Below are 16,465 nucleotides of genomic sequence, written 5' to 3' on the forward strand. Positions count from 1 at the left end.
TAAACTATCATCAGCTTCCTGAGGGCAGGGAAGTTAGCTATTTGATTTACTAAGGGCTCTCCTTAGAGACAGTGGAGACGATGGAAACAAGAGACAAGAAGAAACAGTGGAAACAGTGAGTCACTTTGTTTTCTGGGCCCCGAGATCACTGCAGATGGTGACGGCAGCCATGAAATCAAAAGATGCTGTCTCCTTGGAAGGAAAGCTGTGACCAGCCTAGATAGCATACTGAAAAGCAGAGCCATTGCCTTGCCGACAGAGGTCCATCTAATCAAAGCTATGGTTTTTCCAGTAGTCATGTATAGATCTGAGAGTTGGACCATAAAGAAAGCTGAGTCCTGAAGAATTGATGCTTTTGAACTGTGGTGTTGGAGAAGACTCTTGAGAGTCCCCTGGACTGCAAGGAGATCCAGCCAGTCCATCCTAAAGGAGATCAGTCCTGGGTGTTCATTGGAAGGACTGATGCTGAAGGTGAAACTCCAATACTTTGTCCACCTGATGCAAAGAACTGACTCATTTGAAAAGACCCTGATGCTGGGAAAGACTGAAGGCAGGAGGAGAAGGGGACCATCTCCTTGATGGGCCATCTTCATGAGATCATTGACTTGATTGACATGAGTTTGAGCAAGCTCTGGGAGTCGATGATAGACAGGGAAGCCTCGTGTGCTACAGTCCATGGGGTTGCAAAGAATCGGACATGAATGAGCATGAGCACACACTACAGAAAATCACATGTTACTTATACCTAGCAAGGACTGATATTAATATTTGTTAAATGAATGAATGAAAATTTAGTGGAATTTAAATTTAACCTTACTATATTTTTTTAAAATTTGTAACTCCGCTGTTGGTTACAATAAACTATAGTGTAAATCTGTAAGTCACACCAGCAATAACATAAATATTGAACAGTCACTTTATGTTTTTGCCCATTCATTCATTCAAAAAATATTGACTGCTCTTTTGTGCTAAGCACTTGGATAGGTTCTAAGAAGCAAGATGCTGGAATTTTATTTCCAGAAGGATATTTTAGTAACAACAGTATCTAATTTTGCTTGACATTGGGTGAGCATTGAGCCAAAGGCGAAGAAAAGTGTTAACTTTAACTTGATGGGGTAACCTGATGAGGTAGTCTTCCTAAAGCCTCTGAAATTACTCTGGTAGGCTGGAACTTACTGCTGAAGGGTTGAGTCAACCTTAGCTGAAGAGTTTGTGTCTGAAATCGTCTCCTTTGGCTCTCTCCTGAAGAAGAGGTGGCCCAGACTATTTTCCAAACTAAAATTGTTTGCTCCATCAGATGGATCTGTTTAATGCTAAGGTGTTGTCTTCTTATTTTTATTGCCTGGTGGGATTTTGCTTTGTCAGCCTTCTGGTCCATGACCTGGATCTCAGACAGGGTGCATGGTTTTCCTTAGGGACCCCAAAGGTAGGCTCTCGGGGAACAAAGCCGGGCAGTATGGCAGCAGGGGTTGGTCACTGCTTTTTTCTCTTGACCCTGCGTGGCCACTCAGTTTTCCCTGCTTCAGAATGCAGGAAAGCAGTTCTCTGAGAAACACACATTATTGTTTTGCCACAAAGGGAATGCAGTATTAATAATGAAGAGGTTTCAGCTAACACCCTGATCCTGTCAAACCATTGAATGTCTTTCAGCCTCATTGTCCTTAATCTGTAGACTGAATGAATTCGATTTATTTATGAAGAAGACTGAAATCTGAATTTTAAAACTGTGATTTCAACTACCAACATGGCTATTTCTTTTTCACAGTGGCCCCTTATTCCTCAGATAGATCTGGTCTACTTTATCCTGCTCTGTTTTCTCACGCTTTAAGTTTTTAGGACAGAGATAACAAATAAGTTACATCTGAAATTCTGTGTTAATCAGTTATTGCCAAAATTGCAGTGTATACCCAATGACCCTAAAACTCAGTGGAAGAACACCATGACTTCTTTCTTTTACTTGTCTCCTATGTCCTGCATCAGGCTACAGGCCAAGTTCCGGTGCACTTCATATACATTTGTTACGAGACCCAGGGTAAAGAGACAGTGACTGCTTGGGGGCTGCTCTTCTTAGGGGACAAACCAGATCCCAAGCCCAAGCACAGAAGCACACCCAAGACCTCTCTTAGGTTACATCCCATTAGTCACAACAAGTCCTAGGGCCACATCCCGTGTCAGTGAGGCATGGAATTAGACTCTGCCTGCAGAGGAAGGAAGAGGAGTGTGCATGTTTGTGGGATGATAATCCAAGCTACTGGGCTTCCAGGTGGCGCTGCTGGTAAAGGATCTGCCTGCCAATGCAGGAGACATAGGAGACACGGGTTTGATCCCTGGGTTGAGAAGATCCCCTGGAGGAGGGCATGGCAACCCACTCCAGTATTGCCTGGAGAGTCCCAGGGACAGAGGAGCCTGGCGGGCTACAGTCCATGGGGTCTCAAAGAGTTAGACACTACTGAATGACTGAGTGTACACACACATAACCCACACTATGGCTCAATTCAGTTCAGTTGTTCAGTGGTGTCCGACTCTTTGTGACCCCATGGACTGCAGCACACCAGGCCTCCCTGTCCATCACCATCTCCTGGAGTTTACTCAAACTCATGTCCATTGAGTCAGTGATGCCATCCAACCATCTCATCCTCTGATATCCCCTTCTCCTCCCACCTTCAATCTTTCCCAGCATCAGGGTCTTTTCCAATGAGTTAGTTCTTTGCATCAGGTGGCCAAAGTATTGGAGCTTCAGCTTCAGCATCAGTCCTTCCAATGAACATTCAGCACTGATTTCCTTTAGGATGCACTGGTTGGATCTCGGCTGGCAGTCACCTAAGAAGAATTCTGAACTGCTGCGTGGCAGGACTGGAAAAAGTGCTGCCGTGATCAGTTAGGGGTCACCCATGGGCACACACGGTGGGGAATGGCATCTCCTAACCAGACGATCCTAGTTGATCGAATTGGGCTAATAGTTTTCATCACAACTGTGTCTAATGCTAGAATTTATGCTTTTCTGTTTCAGTGGTCTTTGTAGCGTCTTCCAATTTTCAGTTTCCATTTTGTACCCATTAACACTCCTTTACTGTTGTACAAAGATACTAATTTGAAATGACCTGATTTTTAAAAACTTGTTTTTCTTTTTAAATTATTTTTTGGCTATGGTGGGTCTTCGTTGCTGCACAAGGGCTTTCTCTATGCAGCAAGCAGGGACTCACTCTTCAGTGTGGTACGTGGATTTCTTGTTGCAGCGGGTTCTCTTATTGCAGAGCGCCGGCTCCAGGTGCACGGGCTTCAGTGGTTGCAGAGTGCGGGTTCAGTAGTTGTGTGCGAGCTTAGCTGCTCGGCAGTGTGTGGAGTCTTCCCCGACCAGGGATCAAATGGATGCCCCTTGCATTGCAAGCTGCACTCTTAACCACTGGACCATCAGGGAAGCCGTGAAATGACCAAATTTTTTAAGCCCAACTCATTTTGTATTTTGCCTTAAGAATAATAATTTTGCTTTCCAGTATTCTTCTAGCAGTTTGATCATAAATTACTGTTAGAATTTCTCTCACTTCAGTTTTTGGCTTGGAAGGAAATATTAAATCCCCAACTGATTGCTTCAGATACCCAGATGGCAGTGAGGTTCATATTATAATGAATTGCTAAAGGACAACAACAACAAATAAAAATTGTTTGACTTTCCTTGTGTTAGCATACATTAGCATCCAGGAGAAAACCTCTTCACTCATCTTACCTTCACTAGCATTGATCTGCACACGATGTGGTAAAGGATATTCACTGTTATTGTGTTAGAGCACTATATAGCTATTTCTGTCCAGAGGGAAGTAGGGAGAAGTCAAGAACACACCAAGGAGTAGGTCTTACTGCCCATAAACTTCTAGTCTTTAGCAACCACTTCAAAATTATATACATGCATTTTTTAAGAGGATCATATTTTAAGCTAAAGCTGGACACAGGCTGGGTAGGCATTTGAGTTTTTAAGGAACATTTTTTTTTTCCTGGAAGAAATACATGTGAGGCAGATACAAATGGACTAGAGGCATGGATACCAGGTAGAAGGGAAGCTTATTTTCTCAGCACTCTGAGCAATTGACAATCAGAGAAGCATGGTGACAGAATAGACCAGTCATGTGTGGAGGATGGAATAAAGATCATCTTGCCAGAACCAGAGAGCAATTGTATGATGTCTATAGAACAGTAAGAGAATTGAGAGGTGCAGCCGGCCCAATTTACTGAGGTTCCTTTTACGTTGTCTTGTAGGAATACAGACCCTGAAATGATGCCCACTGCCAACATGGGACCATATTTAGATTGAATGCAAAAAACACTTACTCAATATCTACTTGGGGCCCTGTTATATTCAAATACATTCCATCTTTTTGTCTTGATTTTCTTGTGGCCTTAATAAAAAATTCTGCTAGGATTAAAAATTATTAAATTCTGTAATATATTTTGAATTAAAAGTGACATTCAGGGTCAGTAGTTCTGGATGCAGCCTTTCACAACTAAATACACTTGATATACAGAAAAATATAAATATGTGTCATGCCAAAAATGAATGTTGATGAACCTACTGTCAGAACATAAAGAGAGATCTATGGAGCAGAACCAAGAATCAACTGATCCTTAGTATTAATACATGCTTTGCCTCTTGAGACAGAGAAAACCTTCCATCCTGGAAAAAATGCAATTTGTCTTTCCCGTTCTGCCTTGTCCCTGGCTCAGAGATATGAGTCAATGCCAACTATAAACTGGGATGTCATTCCTCTACTGCTGTCCTATTTTCCATTCTTCTGAGACACAATTTCCCATACCAGTGGGGAGCTAGAAGGACACATTATATCTTCAAATCCCAAATAATTATACCACCTACAGGTGAGAATGGAGGTACATTATTCATGCCAGCAGCACTGATCATGTACTTGCATGCATGTGTGTGCTCACGTGCTGCACCAATTCAGGCAATGAGGGTACGACGAGAATTATCCTCAGTGAAGCAGAGGCCCCAAATCAGTGTGACCAGACAGTCCTGGCTGGAGGTGGTGGAAACCATTGCAAAGGGGTGCTTCTAAATGCAGGGTATAAGGGACTCTCCCTCCAAAATATTCTTCTAAAGATAAACTTACAAATAGCACAGATAATACATGGACAAATTTTGGCCTCATTTTTGGATTGTAAAGACAAAATAATTGTAAACAGAAAAAGCAGACTTTCTACAAAAGAACAAAAACTAAACTGGTCTTATTTTTTCTCTGTGACATTAAAGACTACATAACATTGGCCACATAAACGTAGAGGTTCTTTTTTGCTTTTAATTTAGCTCAGTTTTTTGCACAGGTAATTTATTCTCAAGAATCACGATTCAAAATTCATAGACGGGTATGGAGAGACTGTCTCCCTTCCATCTTCTCTGCAAGTGACTCGGTGCTCTTCCCCGGAGGGAAACAGCGTTGTCAGAATGCACGTGTGTGTGCTAGGCTGCTTCAGTTGTGTCCAACTCTTGGCAACTCTATGGACTGTAGCCCACCAGGCTCCTCAGTCCCTGGGATTCTCCAGGCAAGAAGACTGGAGTGGATTGTCAGGCCTTCCTATAGGGGATATTCCCAACCCAGGAATCGAACCGTGGGGTCTCCTGCATTGCAGCTTTACCAACTGACCTCCCAGGGAACCACTAGTACCATACCAATGCCCTATGCCTGCTATAACAAATAGCCACAAATTCAGTGGCTTAAATCAACACAATGTATTATCTTACAGTTCTGGTGTTCTGAAGCCCAACATAGGCCTTATTGGGCTAAAATTAAGGTGTCAGCAGGCTACTTTCCTCTGGAGGCATTGAGGGAGAATGTCTCCTTCCTTACTTATAGTCTCAGATTATGGTCAAGACCTAACTATGGCATAAATCCAAAAGTTATCAAAGAAAATGTTAGTAATTTATACTGCTTAGAAATGAAAATTTCTTCATGGCACACAATTACCATAAAGAGGGTTAAATAACACCTGATAATTGAAAAGATATATTTGCAAATAATATCACAGTTAAAGGGTTTATTTCTATAATAAAGAGCTTCTCTGTGTGTGGGGGGGTGCTTAGTCATTCAGTCGTGTCTGACTCTTTGCGACCCCGTGGACTGTAGCCACCAAGCTCCCTCCATAGAATTCTCCAGGCAAGAATATTGGAGTGGGTTGCCATTTCCTCCTCCAGGAGCTCTTCCTGACCCCAGGATCAAACTCCTGTCTCCTACATTGCAGGTGGATTCTCTACCACTGAGCCACTTGGGAAACCCAATAAAGAGCTTCTACAAGTATTTAAGGAAAAGGCATGGACCCTTTTACTAGTTTATGGAAGTCTATTTGGAATATGTAAAGAATAACAAATGGATACAATTTTAGTTTTTCCAAATGGCTATCCTATTTCTGTACATCTTGCTAATTTCTACTGATCTGTCTATTCAGGATTCAATACCAAACTATTTTAATTATTTTAGCCTTATAATATATTTAGTATCTATTAGAGTAAATCCTCACTTATTACTCTTTCTTGTAAAAATTGTATTTCTTTTATGGCTATTTTTTCTACTTTGGAAACAACTTGTCTAGTTTGAGAAAGTTCTCTCATAATTTTATTGAAGTTGCATTACCTTTATATTTTATCTTAGAAATAACATGTTTTTATTCTTTTGAGTCATCTTAACCAAGAATATTGTATGTCTTATATTTTTAGTTCATTTTCATGCCTTTTTAAAAAAAAACCAGTCTCTTAGGAGTGTTTTAACATTTTCTTTAAGTAGATCTTATATCCTTCTTGTTAGACTTATTTCTCAGATAAGATATTTTATCTTATTAGTAGTATTGCAAAACTTTTTCATTAGCTTTCTATTGGTTGTTGTTTTTGTGTACGGAGGCTATTGATAACTCTGTATTACCTAATTATCTTTAGATATTTTTCCTCACTTTATCCTTCATGAGCAAAATCTGGGTCAACACATGTCTTCTGTAAAGGGCCAGATAGTAATATTTTATGTTTTGTGCTCTCTGTTGCAAGTATTCAGCTTTGCTGTGTTAGTGTGAAGAAACCATAGACAAAATGTAAATGAGCATGGCTGTATTCCATTCTTAAGGACACTGACATTTGGTTTTCATATAACTTTCACATATCACAAAATATTATTTTAATTTTTTCAAACACTTAAAAATATAAAAACCATTCTTAGCTTATGGGTCATACATAAACATGGATTGACCTAATTTGGCCCATGGACTAGAGTTTCTCCTTATAGATCTAATTAATTCTCATTGTTGCTGCCACCAAGTAGCTTCAGTCGTGTCCGACTCTGTGCGACCCCATAGATGGCAGCCCACCAGACTCCCTGGGATTCTCCAGGCAAGAACACTGGAGTGGGTTGCCATTTCCTTCTCCAATGCATGAAAGTGAAAAGTGAAAGTGAAGTCGCTCAGTCGTGTCCAACTCTTTGTGACCCCATGGACTCCAGCCTACCAGGCTCCTCTGCCCATGGGATTTTCCAGGCAAGAATACTGGAGTGGGATGCCTTTGCCTTCTCCGAGTTAATTCTCATTAGTGCCATCAAATTAATGCTTTTAATTTTGTTCAAGTTTCCTTTATTTTTTTTGTAACACAAACAATAGTGCCATGAGTATATTGTGCAGGACTGCTGGTAATATATCTGAGTATCTGCATTTAAAATTTTATTAGCCTCTGCCCAGGAATTTTCTGTCACAAATAGTATATGAGAATTATGGTATCTTCACATTTATTGCTTTCAGATTTTAGTTTCTGTTAATTGCTGAGAAATGTAAAATGCTATTTCATCTTAATTTATCTGATTTTTAATGATGCTAAAAATTTTGGCCATTTGGTTTTCCTTTTCTACAAGTTGCCTGTTGAAATTCTTTGCCCATGTTTCTGTTGGACTATCTGACTTTTTCTTATTGATTACATAGTAGAGAGAAGATTATCTGGTATTTTAAACATATTTTCTCAGCCCATGGTTTGTTATTTATGATTGGTGTCTTTTGTGATACAAATTTTTTTTAATTGAATGCAATCCTAAGTGTTAATATTTCCTTTATAAATTGTGCTTTTCTTTTTTCACATCTGGTTATTTTTCAAGGAAAACATAATATTTGTATTCTAATTTTTTTTTTTTTACTTTCAGATAACTACCAAGTTGTTTTCCAGAGTGGCTGTACATTTTCTTACCTTAGTGAAGAGGTATATGAAGATGTAGATTCTCAGAAAAAAACCCCAATTAAAGTGGATATTACATGGATTCTTCTGCTGCGCTACTATATTCACCTACAAAGAATTAATAATATGAGCAAATTGCTAGGTAGGCCTTTGAAAGACATATTCCTTTCCAGTTATTAAGTCATGTTTCTTACTTAGAACTATAAAATATGTTTGACATCTTTCTGAGTGAACTCTCATCAGAAGATGGAAATTTTAGGGGTTCTTCGTCTGATATACAGGGACCTTTGAAAAGAACAGTATTTCAATGTATTTTAAGACATCCTTAGAAGGAGGCATCCAGAGACTTTCGCCAAGACTACTGAAGTACCATGTGGCTCAAAACAGTTAAGAATTAGAATGACCCTAATATAACAGCTTATAAAATGAACAAGGTGAAATCTTTGGCATTAAGGAGAGAATATCTAGTATTTAGAGAGAAAGACAGGATATTTAACTCTACGAAGTTTTGAGTTTTGTTTGTTGATGTTTTTATTTTAAAATCATTGGTGCTCTCTAAAGAATAGCCAAAAAAACTGTTGTAATCTATGTCACAGTCTCTCCTATTGTGGTTTTATGACAATGTGTTTATCTGTGCCCATGAGATTGATGAGCCAGTGTTGCTTATGAGGGCAAACAGCAAAGACAGCTTGACTAAGGCAGCACCCAGTGATGGGGAAATCAGCAGGGCAAAGAGGCCAAGTCCCCGAGCAGCTCAGCCTGGTCATCAGATCTAGTGGCGGGAGAGGCGGGCACTGGGAAAGGTGGTGGGTTAAAGCTGCATCGTGACAGGGCCAGTTCAGTAGCGAAGGCAGTGGGTATAATCCAGCACAGTGGGCCCCGGTGATGCCCTCCCGTTATCAATTCAGCTCCCCCTGGATTCACCTGCTGGTATCTCCCATGTCAATCGTGCACATTTTGCTTCTTTCTGCTCTGGGCTTTCTTAGAAGTGACCGAGGCCCAGCCTATAGGCAGGATAGCCTGGAAGCACCAGGGGCTGCACCCATTCAGGAGTAACCTGCAACTGCTGAGGGAGGGAGCTGGTTGATAGATACTCCAGCAGGCCAGCCCCCTGATAGAACAGCTTCCCGTGTTTTTCCTTAGGAGGTCCTCAGCAGAACTGAGCTCTCCTCGTCCATGGCTGGAGCCCTTTCCTAACTCACTGTCGTTGACTCTTTTCTTTTCTGTCACACGTTTCCCATTCTCTCACTTGAGATCAGTTTTCAGATAAATTACCTGAACCTGAATTTTTGCTTTAAGATTTTTTTTGGCTGGGGATGGGGATCCCCAGAGAAGACAGCAAGATTGAATGTTTTGCTTTGTTAAGCTTGAAGCCAGAAGTAGGATCCCAGGGTTCTGAGGTGTTCTTTCCCTCCTATGACCAGAAGCAATTCTGTTAGAGTATAAGCTTGAAAAATGGAGGAAGGTTATGGGCAGCCACTGGGTGAGGTGGGAACGTGCAGAAATGAGATTAGCAAGCAAAGGACAGCAATATTGAGACCATTCTGTTATCTAACATGATCCTATAGTAGTTTTTGTTTTTCCTTTAAGCATCTCTGAAGCCAGGATCTGGGATGTCTTTGCCAGATGACACTCTTCTCACTTCTCTTTTTAACTCTGGATTGATTTTGCGCCAAAAAGAAATGCATTTTTTCCTTAAAAGATTCTTACAGCTATATTCTTCTTCTTGTATTGATGAATTTCCAAAAGAACTATTTCAAGTCATGGAAAATCCACCTGTTCTAGAAAATGTCTTATATGATTCAGCAAGCAAGGTAATGTTTAAAACATTATATAATTATATGTTTTTTGGAAGACTTAATCATCCTTTTATTTCTGAAAGAAGCACATTAACCTCCATACTGACACAAAGGTTTTTAGTTTCCTCAGAGGTTTTACCTGAGGAAACTTTTACCACAGAGAAAAGCCAACCAGACATGCTGGTTTTCTGTTTTCATAGGTTCTGTTTTGCTGCTCTTATAAGCCTTCAAAATGTCCCAGACTTTTCTGTATTCCTACACATCACAACTTCTCTCAGAGTCATTTTGCCAAGAAGTTATACAAATTTCAATATAATACCCTATAAGGAAACTAGACTGAGAATTTCTCAATCTATACTCAATTTCTGTACCTTTGTTTTACATGTGTAATAAAAAGCATTCATTTTTATTTTTAGCAATCATGAGAATGCTAAGGGTAAACGGCAAGTTTTTAAATAAATTAAAAGTTTGAAGATTTTGTGGGGGGAGGGAAAGTGTTATTCAATTGGATGGACTTCCCCAAAATATGTAATATGGAAACCTCTTTTAAGTTATCTATTGAAGAGACGTAAAAGAGGGTCTTGAGCAAGCTACTAGGGTCTTGATTAATAGTGATTTTTAAATAAACAACCAAAATGGGTAGATTGGAAGATACTGAAAAAGTATAAAGAGTTTTAGTAAAAATGGAGATATGTTTCAAATTTGGTATGTTCAACAAGCATATGTTGGATACTAACAATATGCCAGACACTCTTAGGTGGTGGAGAAAGCAGTGGATAAGGCATAGTCTCTGGTGTGGTGGTGGAGAAAGATTGGCAGAGTTAGCATGGAGGAAAATGGCGGCACCTCACAGCTGCTCTTTGAGAAAAACATGGCAAGGTTAATAGCAGAAAGAGTATGAAAACCAAAATGTTAGTTCTGCTGTCAGTAGCATGTAAGGCTGATTGGCAAAGTGTAAGTGAAAGGAAGCTATCCGAGAAAGAGATAATGAAACAGCCAAGCTTATGGTCATGAGGAATGAGAATGAAGAGATGGATATAAAAGATGTTGCTTAGGTAAAATTGAAAACAAAACACCGTAGTGACTTTATGGCGATGGCAAGAGAAGAGGGAATGAGAAAAGTTTTATCCCATCATTTGGAACCTCTGTCTGTGATCCCTAGAGCATGGTAACACCATTAGCAGATACAGTGGGGGCAGGAGAGTGAGGATGCTTGTGGACAAGGCTTGTATGTTCTGCTTTGAAATTGTAGTAGAGAACCCAAGAGAACATAGTGTAAATTTTCAATATGTATTTGTGAAATGAATAAATCAAGTGATTTGCATAGAATTCTTTCAAACCTAGGGGGAAAAAACCCACTGATTCATTTTGAGTTATCTTGACTTTGGATTTCACCATATAGCCCTTTAATTTTTACAATTATACCCATACCAGACACATTCATGTTTCTGTTGTCAACTGTCCCAGAGAAGTGACCTGAAAATGTGGCTTGTTTCCAACGGGAACCTTTGCTCATCTTATCCTACTGGAGTATACTAACCTTATGTTTAGGGCGTCCCTGATAGCTCACTTGGTAAAGAATCTGCCTGCAGTGCAGGAGACCTGCGTTCAATCCCTGGGTTGGGAAGATCCCCTGGAAGAGGGAAAGGCTGCCCACTCCAGTATTCTGACCTGGAGAATTCTGTATAGTCTATGGAGTCACAAAGAGTCAGACACAACTGAGCCGCTTTCACTTTTACTTTCAACCTTGTGTTTGGGGTAAATACGAATAAAATTTTAAAAAGATCATTCTTTGGAACAAGAGAGGAGGGTGATTTTAAAAAGCATTGGAAAGACCCACTAAGGAATATTTATGGGTTCAGTTAAGTGAGTCTCAACTGGGGTTTTTGCCCCCAGGGTAGTGCATTGCAATCCACACAGGAGGATTTTTCAGATTACTTCTTAGATACTGGAAGTATTGGAATGCCCCAAACTCAGTGCCCCTATTTCCTGTCCCAGATTCTAAGTCATTTGAGAAATAAAAGAGTAAGACATACTGAGATTAAAAAATACCTTACTTTATGAGTCATGCCATTGATATTCTAGGATATGGTTTATATTTACTGGTAAATGGTCTCCCTAGTAGTGATTAGCAAAGTTGACAGTTCAGTTCTACCAGTCCGGGCTGATGGGTTTTGGTGGAGACGGGGGTCATTACAGGTCTCTTTAAAACCTGAGGGGACAGAAACCCCTTTAAAATCTGTTGCATGAAGGAGCAGAGGATGTTCACTCCCTGAAAACAGTATACTCGGAAGAAGAGTAGAATTATGCATTTCCAAAATTCTTTTTCTCAAATTCACTGATCAAGTAACTCTCTCTAGACAGAGGAGCAGAGAGAAGGTGAAAAGGCCTGGGATGCATTGTTAATGTCTGGCTCTCCACCTGGCAGGAACCAGTATAGTAGGATCAGATCATTTCCATCTAACACAGCTGTCCGAGTCACCCCTCCTCGAACCTGAGACTGCCCTGAGGATTCCGTCCATGTGCCCCAGATACCTCGGGTATTTCAGAATAGAAGAGGGAGATTGAGAGGGTTGAGAACTATAGTTTCAGTGGGTGTATTCTTGTGAATATTTTATAAGATTTTGGAAACTAATGTATGTGATTTCTTAAATACTGTTCTGAAAGGAGCTTTGCTGAGCATTTCATTATTAAGGGCAGCCTATCATTACCCAGGTCCTAAGGATGGTGCTACAAATGTACAAACTTGAACATAGTGTAAATACATACAGTATTTCTAATGCAGTTATGATATCAAAGAGTTGTTTCACCGTGTTTGCTCTTTATTTTGATATAATTAGTGGAACACTCTCCCAGAATAATCAGCCCTGGAGATCACTGTCGCTTGCCTGACAGGTGCAAGCCACCTAATCATGTGTTCGTTTCACTGGGGTAGACAGCTAATGAGCATAAAACCTTTTGGATTTTTTAAAAAGTAAACTCCAAGCTTGGCTGACTTTTATAATAACATTTCTGAGCCTTTAATCACTCAGGAGGCCATTTCAATCAAGCCCTTCCCATAATTTTGTACTTAAACCTGTTTTTCCCCCACAAAGAAGTAGATGCATTTTCCAGAACCGTCATATATACATGTCATGCTCATCAGCTTTGTGAGTCTGCCTGTCGTCAAGTCTATTGAAGCTTTATGATGGAAAAACAAAGACGCCAAACAAATCACATTAAAAATTCCAGAAAGGACATGATTAAAATGGTGCACAATGCTGAGTTATTCATGTTTAGTCTGCGTGCCCATGACAGACTGCATAAGGTCAAACATTTGATTAGTGCAGAGTGATTTGATGTTTATAGTACATGACGAACAAGAGTGCTTCTGGTAGGTCTGTTGTTTCATTCCTTTCAAAGAATAAATCAAACATATCAAAAGTACCCAATGTATAGCCCATTGACTAGCTGATGTAATTAATCCCATTAGGAGTTAGATATTGTGTTTTTTTAAAAGAGAAAAGAAAATTAAATGCTTATATTAATATTGATTTCTATTGCAGTTCATTATTATTAGGCTATTGTGTGAATAAACACTATGTTTATGTTGACATAGAAGGTATTTACTTTTTATTTTTCTCCACTTAGCTAGTTATTAAATATGAATTCTTTGCTAAAATAGTTGTCAGAAGCTCTGAAAGGCACTCAGATAGGGAAAAAAATGAACATTTTTTTTCCTGAATCAATTATTTATCTGATTTTTTGGTAAACTGCCTGACATAGAGTTAATAATTTTATTTGTTGTGCATGTTGGTCATACTTTTAGTATCCTAGTGCTAATGAATGAGGATTCTGGCTTATCATATCCTTTTATGATAGTCTCTAGACATTTTAGAATCGTTTTCACCTTTAGTATTACCTTTCAGTGAAGACATTTTTTTTTTTCTTTTATCAGTAGACAACCAGAAAGGTCAATGTATTTATTTCTCTTTTTATTTTATTTTGAAGACTTTGCATTGACAGTCTTCAGTTGTATCTTGAATAGGCTCAGAAATGGAAGGTAGAGAGTCTTACGGAAACACCAGGCCTTTCTTTACAGTCACGGACATGTTCCCCGTGGCCACCAAACCTTGAGTGCCTTTGGAGGTCAAGATTTAGTAGAAGAACTGCTTTCCAGTTACCACACTGTAATCTTGGGAATAATGAGAATTTAATTTTGAAAATAGTTTACACTCCACTGAAGAAGGCCCTTTTTAAAAGTGAGATATTATTATCATTATTATTATCTTTCTGGCTAGACTCTACTTTTGTTGACAGCTATCATGCTTTACTGTTTTTAGCTACCTTAAAGAACTAAGTAAATATTTTATGAAATCACCAATTGCAGTCTACACATTTGTGCTTCTTGAAAACTCCTGATTCAGCAACCAAGTTCTATCAAATAAGCTGAGCCCAGATTAACCAAGACCAAACTTGCAAACCAGTCACATTCATTTAAAGAGGGAATGAAAGTAATGAATTTTGACCTCTTAGAGCAAAAACTGTGTCTTATTTTTCATAAGGCACTCCAAAAAAAAATGCTGTTGTAAAGCAGATGATAAATTATAACCAAACCTTTAGTATGTATACATCAATAAATAAGCCAGAGGAAAAGTAGATGTTCTTAGACTCTATGATGATCTTGAGACTGAAGTGATAGCACTGATATTTCCCCTCTAGATCGTTACTCTTGGATATTCACCAAAGTGGAAGACAGTTGTTGAGTCCACTGGGTTTTGAAGTATATTTTTTTTCCACAGAAGAATCTTCTCTGTGGTAATTGGGAGGTTTTAAGACCTACATCCATAAAGCAAGCTGAGATGATTCCCAGAGTTTTCCAGTATAGTCACTATTGAGTGAAAATTGAATGAATGTCTTAACTATTGAATACATTCATTGCCAGCAATAAAACGAATGTTTCTGCTTGTTCCCCAGACAGGAGTACCTGATGCTTCTCTGCACTCTGATTTATCATTAAAGACCATTACCAGCACACTGTATGGAGATGTGGTGCCTTCACTCGTGGCAACACAAGCTTTAAACAAAGAGCTTTGCTTTCAGTGGTACATTCCTCCCCTGGTAAAACCTCCAAAGGAAACAGAACCTATGGTATGTCATATAATTACAAAGCTAAGTCTTAAATTTGGATGTAAAGTTTAACAGAGCCATTATAAGAGTACAGAATATCCTCTAATCATATAAGCAGAAATGTACAGCAATTTAGAATCTATATTGTCTGGTAAAACAACTGTACAAGTAATTAAGAAATCTTGAGAATGTCTGCTTCCTGTTGATCATTTTCCTTTTTCCTGACCTTAAAGAGAAACTTTTCAGTGTATCACCATTATATGTGACATTCAATGTTTTCATATAGTTATCCTTTATCACATTAAGGAGATTTTTTTCCTACTTCCACTTTGATAGAAAGTTTTATCATGAATATTTTACTGTATATATTGATGACTTTATGACTTATCTCTTTTAATATGGTAGTTGATTTTATATGTTAAATCAACCATGTGCTCCTGAAATTGGCCATGATGTATTAATTTTATTGGATTCAGTTGGCCAATGTTTCCTAATGAATTTTTGCCACTGTGTTCAAGAGAAATGGGGCTTCCCTTGTTCAGCTGGTAAAGCATCTGCCTGCAATGTGGGAGACCTAGTTTCAGTCCCTGGGTTGGGAAGATCCTGTGGAGAAGGGAAAGGCTACCCTTTCCAGTATTCTGGGATGGAGAATTCCATGGACTGTATAGTCCATGGGGTCACGAAGAGTTGGACACGACTGAGTGACTTTCACTCAAGAGTAATATTGGGCTATGGTTTTTCCTTTTTGTGTTATCTTTGTCAGATATTTTCTGTGTGAGGCTTTTGTTAGGCTCAAAAATTTACTGATAAATAAAATCATGATTTTCTGTTCAGTGGTGAAGTTTGTGTAAGTTTGTGGTGGTGATGTAGTTGTTACGTTGTGTCTGATTCTTGCCATCCCATGGACTGTAGCCCGCCAGACTTCTCTGTTTATGGGGATTCTCCAGGCAAGAATACTGGAGTGGGTTGCCATTTCCTTCTCCAGGGGATCTTCCTGACCCAGGGATTGAACCGGAGACTCTTGCATGTCCTGCATGGTAGGCGAATTCTTTACCACTGAGCTCGGTTCAGTTCAGTCGTTCAGCTTTGTCTGACTCTTTGCTACCCCATGGACTGCAGCATGCCAGGCTTCCCTGTCCATCACCAAGTCCCAGAGCTTGCTCAAACTCATTCCATCAAGTTGGTGATGCCATTCAACCATCTAATCCTCTGTTGTCCCTGTCTCCTCCTGCCTTCAATCTTTCCCAGAATCTGTCTTTTCCATGAGTGAGTTCTTTGCTTCAGGTGGCCAAAGTTTTGGAGTTTCAGCTTCAGCATCAGCCCTTCCAATGAATATTAAGGACTGACTTCCTTTAGG

The 16,465-nt window shown here is 39.4% G+C and overlaps 1 protein-coding gene across 7 annotated transcripts in view; it reads left to right on the top strand.

Moving 5' to 3' along the window:
• Nucleotides 1-16,465, top strand: part of CFAP54 (cilia and flagella associated protein 54) — a 292,191-nt gene that overhangs the window by 224,533 nt on the left and 51,193 nt on the right. For 5 of the 7 annotated variants that reach the window (XM_065937187.1, XM_065937217.1, XM_065937224.1 and 2 more), the window contains 3 exons: nt 8,169-8,342; nt 9,791-10,014; nt 14,956-15,129. In XM_065937187.1, the coding sequence (XP_065793259.1) occupies nt 8,169-8,342; nt 9,791-10,014; nt 14,956-15,129 (572 nt within the window). Of the gene's footprint in view, nt 1-8,168; nt 8,343-9,790; nt 10,015-14,955; nt 15,130-16,465 lie in introns of those variants that run through there. The other 2 variants (XM_065937208.1, XM_065937232.1) reach the window with 2 other exon arrangements.

Source organism: Muntiacus reevesi, chromosome 1, assembly GCF_963930625.1.
Source record: "Muntiacus reevesi chromosome 1, mMunRee1.1, whole genome shotgun sequence".
In the NCBI taxonomy this organism is placed as follows: domain Eukaryota; kingdom Metazoa; phylum Chordata; class Mammalia; order Artiodactyla; family Cervidae; genus Muntiacus; species Muntiacus reevesi.